Genomic DNA, 11,708 nt, shown 5'->3' with positions numbered 1-11,708 from the left:
CCCCCAGGTTGCCTGTTCTCTAAGCTTCCCTATAAGGACCAGCAACCAGCTCTCTCAGTTAGGGTTTTTATCAGCAGCAAAAAGAAAGGCAACTGAAAAACCTCAGAGTCTCAACCAGAGGAGATAACTCACCCCAACATAAAGTCATATGGTGGTAGCTTTGACATCTGGGGAGCATCTCCTTAGGAGCTTGGAGGAAGTGAGATACTGGAAAAAAATATAGGAAAATGGTAGCCCAGGAGCTTCACAGGAAGGAGGCCAATGAAGTTTCCCAGTAAAGTAAGTTGGTCTGTGAGTATGTGTTTGCCCAAAGGAGCAAATTTCCCTGCTTAAGACCAGGCACTGCTTCAGCACGGGGCCTTTAAAGCCTCTAAAAAGTGTCTTATAGGAGCAACTGAGTTTACCTCCCAAAATCTGAGTGGTAGGACTATTCTCAGTAAAGGTGTAGGTCCTTTTCCCACTGTCATGGAAGGGGAATTAATCAAGACTTATTTCAAATGACCTCACAGCCAGGATGCCAATGAGAAAATGCCATCTTTAAACACACACACACACACACACACACACAGACACACACACAGACACAGACACACACACACATACACAGACACACACACACACCCCCCAGACCGGCTATAAAGATGCCTTTTGGCAATGGATCCAAAATCAAGACCTAAGCAGACCCAGACTTTCTAAAGGTCATCCCCAGGAGAAAAAGAAAAGAAAAATGTTCATGTCTATGAATCAAAAACTGTTGATGCTTCACTTATAATTCAGTGTTTCTGGACAGACATCTTGGCACTGATAGCAACCTAACTTCATTGAAAGAGCCTTGATCAATTCACCCACCAATGCATGTCCAGAAAAGATGGCCAGAATGGAGAGGAAACTGGAGCTGTTGAGTTCAGAGAGAAGACTTAAAAGGGTAGGTAGGTGAGTGGCAGATCACTGTCTTCCAATATTTAAGAGTTCTCAGTGGAAGAATGGGCAAACTGCTTGGCCTCAGATAGAAAATGGAGCAGAGAGAAGTTTGTGTTCCAACAAAGGAAAGAGCTTCCTTACAACTAAAGCTTCTCCACATCAGAAGGAACTGCACTGGGAGATGGTGCACCCTGTCTCTGGAGGTGTACACACAGAGACTGACTAGCTTCCAGGGATGCGATGGAGGAAGCTGCTCCTGCATTGAGTGGGAGCCTGGATCTGATGTTGTCTGAAGTCCCTTCTCAACTCTGAGATTCTGCATGCACTGGCCTTGGGTCCTGTCCAACCCTGTCATCCAGGTACCTTCCCTGGGTTCTCGGCCCCACTGCCTCGTGCCTCTCTGGTGGTGATGAGGGTCAGGAGACATGCCGGGGTGTCCTGTTCATGCAGACATGAATGGGAATGAATGGCTTAGTTGTCAGCCATGTCCTCAATCAGAAGCATGATTCCAGGGATTCTGGGTCATTCTGTATGGGCAGTTTCTCGAGTTCCTGGTGATGTCCACTGTGCAGAACTGTATACCTAGGGAGGAAAGAAAGAAAGCTTGAGAATTTGACAGGCATCCTTCAAATGCACCAAAGAGACCAGTCCCACCACTCCTGACTTCTTTTGGGCTGCAAGCTTCTGGGAGCACGGCGAGGTGGCGCTGGGCATGGGTGGTACTTCATCAACAGGACAGCCCAAAGAATGGCACCTGAACTGCTCATTTTAAAGGTGAGGAACTGAAAGCCTGAAGGAAAGGACAGGACCAGGGGTAAAGAAATAGTAAGGGGCAGACCTAGGACTGGAACACACACTTCTTTCCCTGCAACAAAGCCTGGGGCTCTTGTGCTGCTCATCAAAATGGACCCTATGTACCACCTCAAGCTGTATCTAAATATGCTAAGTTCCCTGCCAGGGATGGTTCTGGGTTCAGCAATATCAGTGTGCTAACTGAGATCAGTAAACCACTCAGAGCCTGAAAGACAGTGTAGCTACATTTGTTAGTTGCATTCCCTTTGATGACATTTGGAACAATAAATCAATTAGATGAATCTGAAGCAAGTCGACTCTAAGCATCAGAGTGAAACTTACTACTTGACAAGTGTTTATTATTTTTCTGCAGTATCCCACAGTTGCGCTCAATACGTTAATTGCATTTAAATCAATCTCAATTGCAAGTGGCTCTTGTCAGTAACTCAGTTTCCAGCATCTGGCAGTTATTCTCATGACATTTCTGCAGAGTTTAGGAGCACTATTACCTCTCATACCTGAGGCGAGCATCAAGCCCATTCAGTAAAACAAATAAACAAACACATACCAGTTACTTGGTACCATATGTTGACAACCAACTTGGTGGTTTTTCAAGAATTATGAGAATGCTTTCTTCAAATCATAATAATTTATTGCTTACCTATGTTGACTGGTTGGTGTGTACCAGGTACTGGACTAAACCCTCTCCATGCATTACCTTATTTAGTCTGCACAACAGCCCCATGAGGTAGTCTTATGTTCATTTTTCATTTGTGTAAAATGACACATAGCTTCAGTGACTTGCTCAAAGGAGAACAGGTAATACATGAAGATACAGTAAGTCAAACCCAATCTATCTGATGCCAACACCCATGTGCTTAAGGGGTTTGCACACAGCCTCTGGACCACGTATAACTTTAGAACAGTGGGTCTCAACAGACAATTCGGAGGTATTTTGGTTGTCATAGTAGGGCTATGCAGCTGGCATCTAGTGGGTAGAGACGAAGGATGCTGCTAAACATTGTTTAATGCACAGCACAGACTCCCACATCAAAGAATTATCTGGCCCAAAATGTCCACGGTGCCAAGACTGAGAAACCCTGATCTAGGATAAAAAATCCTCCTGGCTGGCTAGAAGCAGGTGTCAGCTGAGGAACACAGACCAAGCAAAGGGCATGAGTCTGCCTTCTCACAGAACTGTCCACCGAAGGTGCTGCTGAGATGGAGCCGAGCAGAGGGGATAGGACTTGAAGAACCATGAGCACCTGCTGGTGAGTGCTGAGGAGAAGAAAGTGGGAAGTGGTATAGGAAGGGTCGGATCACACAGCCTTCATGAGGGGGCTGGGGAAGGTCCTGGTGAGACATGTGAATAAAGGCCTCAGGGAGGTCAGCATCCCAGCTGTTTTCACTTGGCCCTAGAGGCAGCAGGTGCTCCCTGCGGTTGCTACCTCCATGATACCTTAGAATGTTCTTCTATTCCTTTTCAGTAGTTAACAATGATGTGCCTAGTTAACAATCTTTCAGATTAAAATATTATTGAAACAGCTGGTGTAGTTTCTGCCTTCTGACTGAGCCCTATGAGATGTAACGAAGAAGGGAGCCATATGCATATCTGGGAGAAGAATGTTCTAGGTAGAGAGAAAAAGTGCAAAGGTCCTGAGGCTAGATCCTGTCTGGAATGTCTGAAGGAAAGCACGGATGCTGGGGACCGAGGCAGAAGGAACGAGGGAGGAGTGGAAGGAGTTGAGAGCTGAGTCGAGTGAGGTAGCTGGGGCCAGAGTGGAGGGGTGAAGGGGGCAAGGCATGCAGATCCCTGTAAGGCTCTGACTGACTACACGTGAGGGGATCACGGAGGGGCCTGAGCAGTGCCCTGCCATGATCTGAGTGACCTCTTAGCGGGCTCTCTCTGGCTGCCCTACTGAGAGCAGGTGGAATGGAGGTGGGGTGTGCACAGGGAGAACGGCTAGGAAGTTGCAGCCACAATCCAGGTGAAAGAGTAGTTTGCTGTTTCACTTCGTCCCAGCAGGTTTAGATTCACAACTGTTCTCTGCATTTCCCCTGCCTTGTCTCACCAACGCGAGGCTGTGTGAAGCAACAACAGTGACCTAAACCACGACTTGAGTGAGACAGACCTAGTCCCCAGACCATTCACCAGCTCTGTGGTATTTCACAAGTCATTTAATCTCTCTATGCCTCACTTTCCTCCAGTGTAACGGAGAGTGACAATACCTAATTCACAGTATTGGTGTGTGGACCAAGTAACATCAAGTACGGAAAACACTAGCACAGCGTCTGCAAAGACCAGAATCTCAAAATATTGCAACGAAAATTATTCTGTTTTCTTCTTTTCCTCAATACCTCATTTAGTTATGAGTACATGATAATGACGGTAATAATATAAGCACAGCAGTTTACTGTTTAAAAATATTTTCCTCCTTTATTTCCTTTCTAGGTAAAACCTGAAAGAACCCAAGATGAGAGGGCCCCCAGAGCTTGCCTTCTCCCTTATCAGAATCACAAGCCCTCTTTCGGCAAGCATGCATACTAAAGCAGCACTAATTGATTTCCCCATCCTTGACATTACTTATAAGTAGCTCTGCAGGCCAGGAAAAGTAAGTGATAAGACCAATATCAAATGGAGGAGGAAAGTGAGGCTCAGAGCAGCTGCCTGAGCACTGAGCATCACGGTGAGTGAGTGGCAGAGCCTGGCAGGACCACAGCCAGACTCCCACCCACGGCTCTTACTCCTAAGCCGTATTGCTTAATGACTTAAATACAAGTCTTCAAAACAGAACTCAGAACTGTGAAATAGGGATGTGCTCCAGTATCTGAAGTGCAGGGATATCTCTGAAGTGGATGCTTGTGCAGGAGAAACTTTATTACTACTAATAATAAGAAATCATACACAGCTCATTTTATTGAGGAATGAGGATATTTGCCAGGCACGCCTTTTAGTAATGACATACATGATTTCACTTACATCATTTAGTTTCACAACCCAAAGTGGGAGCTACTATGCTGAGAACTACCTTACAGACAAGAAAATTGAAGCTCAGAGAAGTCAAGCAATTTATGTAAGGTCACAGTGTCCACGATGCCCACACTTTGAACCTCCAGACAGACTCCTGTACCTTTGCCCTGCTCATGGCCACTTTCACGGGCAATCAGTGGCACCTTCTCTCATACCAAGTCCACATGAAGAGGGTGTCCTGGTTGAGGGACATTTTTTACATTTCTGATCACATAAGAAGACACACGACTATGGAGTCAGGCACACCTCTCCAGCAGCCTTTAACACATCTCTCCTGAGTACTCCTCATGTGCCAATGGGTGAGCTGTTTGGGAATAAAAAGTGGAGGCTCCCTTTATCCAGAGTGCAGTGGAAAGGCAGCAGCTCTCATTAGAGATGGGAGTAAGCAGACGGGCATGTTTTCAGCTACAACTTTGGTGGGTGACGCAGAAGGTAGGAACCAGTCTGAGATTTCCTTGGCAGGGCTCTGGTAGAGGACAGCGTGTCTCACATTGAGTCTGGCCTGCAGAGGTTTTCCCCAAATCTCATGAGATATACTTTTAATTTGGTAATTTCACTTTGATAGTAAATAAACAATCTGAGCAGATTTGGGATGATTTAGCAGCCCCCTTATGAACTCAAACTGCCTTGTGAATTCAGGGCTCGAATTGCATTCAGGCCTACCTGATGTTGCAGTGAGAGTGGCTGACTTTTTGCAGCGTTTCTCTAACAAGGGTGCATGAAAGTACTCAATACTGCAGGCAAACAGAACAGCATTCAGATCCTGACTCCACCATTTACTAGTTGCGTGACCTAACCAAGTAGATTAGTGCCACCTACCTCACAGCTTGGTTGTGATGTGATGATAAAATTAACATCTATAAAGAGCTTAGCAAAGGGCTGGACATGCAGTGGGTGCAGGAATTTTCACCCGGAAGAAAACCAAGGTGAAAAAAATGTGACTTTCCCAGGGTCAGAGAAGTAGCTGTGTATGGAATGGTTAAGAACATCGGCTTTTGAGCCAGAATGCCTGGGTTAAATCCTGCCTCTGGCACGTTCTAGCTCTGTGAATTATTCCAAACGTTCTGGGTGGTTGTGGGCCTTCAGTGAGATAACATACATAAAATGCTTATTAGAATCCTGCCAGCTGGCTAGTAAGCACTCCATAAATGTTTATTGGAACTGTTGCCACTTGACAATAGAGGTAAGACGTGAACCCAGTACTTGACTGCTGACTCAGTGCAGAAATCCGTTCTTTAATAATTGATCAAATATTTGTTCACTTAGCCATTGACCATAGGGCTGAAAGAAACCTTCAAGATGGCTTTACAGATAAAGAAACAGCCCCAGAGAGGTGGAGGTGGGAGGCGGTCATCTGTTCGGAGTGGCAAAACCCTCCTGGCTCTGTTTGGTATAAGATCTCACTTGCAATCTTACAGCTGCGCTGGTGGAGAGCAGACTCTGGATGTGTGGGTGTACCTGGGCAGTTCCAAGTCCAGATGAAAAAACCCAACTGCTGTTTTCCAAGCAACAGCAAGGCAGGAGGCAACCCCCTTCAAGACTGGTTGCTTTTCTGCTTTGCATTAAGTTACTCAAACATGATGGAAGCCCCATTTGCTCTGGTAATTACCTGAGTCAACAATTCATTCACTGAGCAATTAGCATCGCACTTAGAGCAGCCTAGATGCGGTAATTAGTTGTGTTATAATAGCCCCCTTTGCCTGCCCAGTTTAGGATTATAAGGAAATGATTAGACTTTATTACACATCACCCTGGCCCTCCCCCGCACGGCAGTGCTCACATGGGGGTGTTTGAAAGAAGATGTTTTAATTATTAAAATGCAAGGTGCATAGGTTTAGAGATTCAGCCCTAAGGCAGAGTTTTATGAAAGCCAGGGTCCCATCACCTGCAAACAAAGATCTCACATGGGGTGTTTCTTTGATATTCAGGGAGAAATGAGATTTTCAGATCCTAGGCATTTATTCATTCAGACACTTACTTATTTTAAAACATATTTTGAGTTTCTACCACTGTGTCATGCACTGGAGATAACAGGGTGGTGAGGAGAATCTACAGTCCCTCTCCTTGTGGAGTTCACAGTGGAGTGCAGGAGACCCAGTTAGATGCAAAAATCACAGCCATGAGAAGTGTCGGGAATGAGAGGATTTGGTGGTGCTATAAGAATGTGCCACAGGAGATGTGGACAAGGTCAGTGTGTCAGAGTAGTGTGATGGAGGAAGTGACAGAGATGAGAACTGAAAGACGGGTAGGGGTTAAACAGGCAAAGAGGAGGAAGATGTTGCCAAAAAGACCAGCAAACATGAAGGTCCACTGTCCTGGGGGCAGGTGGGCCCTGCAAGGGTAGAATAGGCGAGCAACAGCCTCAGATGACGGTGAAGATGCAGAGGCTCACCATGCTAAGGGCCGAATGCTCATCCTAAGAGCAGTGGGAAGCTAGCCAAGGTAGTGAGCAGAGGACTTCACGTTTTGGAAGAACCTTCTCCCAGTGGTGTGTAGAAAATGGCAGAGGTGAGGATGGAGTGGGAGCCCAGAGGCAGATCAGGAGCTATCTTAGCTTCCTAATGCTTCTATAACAAACTACCACAAACTTTTAGCTTAAAAGAATGCAAATTTATTATCTCACAGTTCTGGAGGGCAGAAGTCCAAAATGGGCCTTAATGGCCTAAAACCAAGGTGCTGGGCAGAGCTGCATTCTTTCCAGAGGCTCAAGGGAAGAGTCCATTCCTTGCCTTTTCCAGCTTCTAGAGACCGCCCACATTCCCTGGTTCCTGTCCTCATGACTCTGACCTCTGCTTCCATCATCACATCGTCTTCTCTGACTCTGACCCTCCCACCTCTTTATTACAAGGGTGTCTGTGATTGCAGTGGGCCCACCCAGATAATCCAGGATAATCTCCCCATGTCAATATGTGTAGCTTAATCACATCTACAAAGTCCCTTTTGCCGTCTAAAGTAAAACATTTGTAGATTTGGGGGAGTAGGATGTAGGCCTCTTTGGACATTATTTTTCCTGTCACGGGTAATTTTCAAGGTGTCCAGAGATGCTGGTGACTCAGATGTACGGTGGTAGCAGTGGAGGTGTTGAGAACTAGTCAGATTCAGGGTATATCTTGAAGGCAGAGCCGACGGGACCTGCTGATGCACTGGGCATGGGGGCAACGAGTGCATTCAAGGCACAGCATGGGCGAGGAAAGGTGCAGAGGCAGGAAAGAGCATGGAGTGACACGCTTTGTTCAAGGAATGATGAATACTCTGTGGGTATATCCTACGTGGTGGGGCTGAGGGTGCTGGGAGATGAGGCTTAAAGGAGGTGGAGGCAGCATTACTGAAGGTCTTAAAAGCCAGGCTAAAGAGGATGGGCTGCATCTTTAGGTAGTGGAGAGTGAAGCGGACACTGGCTGCTCTGTGGGGAATAGGTGGGATGACTGGGACACTGAGACCAGCATGGAGGCTCGTTCCTTGGGAAGGAAAAGGCCATAAGCCAAAGTGGTAGCAGTGGGTACGAGGAGAGAGCAGGACCTTGCAGACAGTGATGGGCAGGACACCATCACTGATTCCGTGTGGGGACCAACAGAGAAGGGCGTCCAAGTGAGTCCGAGTTTAGCCTGGAGACCTAAGTGGATGCTGATGCCATGAATGAGGGAGCCCCCAGCCCTCCTGAGACTTTTCTTCTCCAGGAGAAACACTTCCAGTCCTTCAGTATTCCTCATAGAACAGGGTTCCTAGCCTCCCTCGGGTCTTTGGTTGTTCCACTCTGGGCTAGCTTACTTTTGTCACTGGAAAACAGATCCCTGGTTAAGGGTGAAGGGATCCTGGCCTCAGGTCCTCTCTTTATCAGCAGAGACAGGCTCAAAATCCACCCCTATGACCTAGCTATTTGTTTTTACACAGGTATTTATAACTAGTCCAAAATAGGGAATGTTTCCTTTAAGTGTGTTCCTTTCTTGGTCACCTCACCCCATGCCATCATGGGCTCAACAATCTCCTAAATGTGCCTCTTCACTGTGGGACATATCCGTGGCAGAGCTCTCCAGCTCTGTCTCCCATAATCTAAGGGATGGTCCCCACCCCTGCAGGGGGCTCTATCTCCTGGCCATGGCAAAGTCCAAAGGCAGAGCACTCTGCTTCTATCTCCAGGAAATATGTGTCTGGGGAGCTGGAGGTACTACCAAGGTCTTAATGCATGACTGGGGGAGCCAGGTTTGACCCATGTGTTCACAGAAGTAGAGACAATGGTCCAGAAAGAGAAAAAATAAAGTTGACACACAATGAGTAACAGACAAGAGAAGAGAAAGCTAATCCCTGGGAGCACCCCTCTTCCTTATTTGTCACCTTGAAGGCCAGTAACTTCCTCCTCTGGGGATCCATGAGCTATTTTTGTATCTTTTCAATAAATCTCCTTTTGTTTTTCTTTAGGAAGCATGAACGGACTTATAGCCTATGGTTAGACATTGTGAATTATATACTTCAAAGCATGTGCCTGCACTCTCTTCTTTCTTTGCAGCAGGGCCTGACTCTTAGTAGACGCAGAAACACCAGAAGTATTACAACTAAGGGTTTGGCCTGTGATCTTCTGACTGACAGAGCTTGAAGGTCTGCTAGGGGTATCTGCTGGAAAATGTTTTTCTCCTCAACAAAAGACAAGTATGAGAAGAGTCTGCCTTATCTTCCAGCCTTTGGTTATGGTTATGTGAGTGGGATGCAAAGCTTGGAGCTATTGCAGCTAGTTTGTGACCACAAGAGCATTATCCAGGATGAAAACTAACAGGCTGAAACGAACAGATGGAAAGCATCTGGGTCCTTCACAATGTTGTGGAATCACTGAATTAACCAGTCCTAAAACTACTAAACTCTGGGCTTCCTGTCTTGTAAATGGACAAATGACCTTATTTTTAAAGTTAATTTTAGTTAGCATTCTAGTGCTTATAGGTCAAAGTGTCCAAAGATGACATAATGCCCACAATCCCTGACTTCCATGTTCACAATGACTTCCTGCATTCTGCCACATCCAAATCCCATGCACCCTTTAAGACCCAGTTCAATGTCACCTCCTTCCAGAAGCCTTCAATACCATCCCTCAGCATTTACTGTCTACAGGAACACAAATTATCACAAATGTTAGATGTCTGAACATATGTCTGCCCTCCTGACACCCCTGGAAGGCAGAGTCTATATCTTATTATTATAAGAAGTAAACATTTTTTAGCCCTCTGTACCAGACCCTGCACTAAGTACTTTTAAAATATGATTGCATTTAATGCTAACAATGAGTCTGTGATGTCTGAGCTGTTATTTTATATACCTCCATTTCACAGATGAGGAAACTGAAACTCAGAGAGGTTAAGATTTGCCAGAGGTCACTCAGCTAGCAAAGGCAAAGCCAGGATTCAAACCCAGGCATGCTAGAATCCCAAGCCCTTTTCACTGTTAGTACTTTTTCTTCTTAATACTTGCTATATAGCTCACAACACCACACATAGAGTGCAGAATGTCACAGTATCTATAGAAATATTTACTGAATGGATTACAGAACGAGACAATCCTCTCCCACATTGCCTAGCATTTATGTTGATTACAAAGAACGTTGGCATTGATCTTCACGGCAGCCCCGAGTGTTGCACTACTCGGATTATTTCTGCATTTGTGATGCCGCTTTCCATTCTTTATGTTCAACGTCGTACCTTCTGGGGGATGGGGTGGGAGGAGGTGCCTCCCCCTGTCACACTTCCCTCTTTTGGAAAAAGCCCTGCCATATGTATTTCTGGCTTTCAGTCTCTTCATGGGAAGGAGACTGAGAAAGCCATCATGGCACAAAAGTCACATCAGGGGCTGGGGTCACTCCTACAGAAACTCCCTGGCAAAGAAGCTGGAAGTCTGACGATGAAAAAGGAATATTCTTCAGCTGGTATAGGATAGGAAGTTGTTATAAACTGAATGTTTTTATCCCTCCCCCAAATTCATATGCTAAAGCCCCAATATGATGGTATTTGCAGATGGGGCCTTTGGGAGGTAGTTAGGTTTAGATGCGGTCATGAGGGTGAAGCATCCATGACGGGTTGAGTGCCCTTGTAAGAAGAGAAAGAAAGAACTGAGTTCCTTCGTCCTCCAACACACACACCCTCTTCTTCTCTGCCACGTAAGGACAGTGACAAGGTGTCTGTATGCAAATGGGAGGCAGGTTCTCATGGGGAACCAAAGTTGCTGCCACCTCAATCTTGGATTTCCCAGCCTATAAACCTGTGAGAAATAAATCTCTTTGTGTAAGCCACTCAGTCTATGGTATTGTGTTACAGCAGTCTGAGCCGACTAGAACAAGAGGTCTCAAGGAGTCAAAGAAAGTCAAAGAAAGGAGAGAGAAGGAGACACAACAGTACAGGCTGTGGACATAGGACTTTCTGCCTTCGGCCATTAATTCAGGAAACCTAAGGCATCAAGAGAAAACGAGCTACCAGAGAGCATGTGTATGTATATGTCTCTGTGAATCTTTTACTAGCAACACTTCAGTTATCCAAAGGTCAGGTATCCAGATCCAGTGACCGTAACTATCCACAAACCTGCACAGAGGTGTTTTTTGCTTTTTTTTTTTTTTTAAAGGCCTCTGAGTAATCAGAGTAGTTGGTCCAAAGGTACAAACTTTCCTTGTAGTCTTCCCTGGTTTTTCACTCAGAGGATATTTAAACTTAGTTCCCATACAATTCTAGAGTGCTTGGTTCTTCCACATACAGCAGAGCAGAGACTAGAAAATAGGATGGGAAGGGAGATAGGTAACGCTAATGCTAGATAAACTGATGATAGCTGACATGTGCAAAGAGAACAGAACCATAAAAAAGGCAACAAAAATCAACACAGCAAAACCAGCTGGGGCCATGTAAGGCAGAGGAAAATATTTCAAACATCCCCAAGGCCATTACTGTAGTGTAAAATAACTTAATAATAGAAATTCAAAATAACGACTTTGAACAAA

At 45.6% G+C, this 11,708-nt stretch overlaps 1 protein-coding gene across 1 annotated transcript in view; it reads right to left on the bottom strand.

Moving 5' to 3' along the window:
- Positions 1-1,394: 1,394 nt before the first annotated feature.
- HTR4 (5-hydroxytryptamine receptor 4) overlaps positions 1,395-11,708 on the bottom strand; it is a 150,381-nt gene continuing 140,067 nt past the window's right edge. Inside the window, exon 7 of the mRNA XM_072950119.1 lies at positions 1,395-1,503. Within this exon, the coding sequence (XP_072806220.1) occupies positions 1,416-1,503 (88 nt within the window). The 3' untranslated portion in view covers positions 1,395-1,415. The remainder of the gene's footprint in view (positions 1,504-11,708) is intronic.

Source organism: Vicugna pacos, chromosome 3 (assembly GCF_048564905.1).
Source record: "Vicugna pacos chromosome 3, VicPac4, whole genome shotgun sequence".
NCBI classification, from domain to species: domain Eukaryota; kingdom Metazoa; phylum Chordata; class Mammalia; order Artiodactyla; family Camelidae; genus Vicugna; species Vicugna pacos.
The sequence above is the reverse complement of the archived record's forward strand: the minus strand, read 5'-3'. Positions and strand labels throughout refer to the sequence as shown.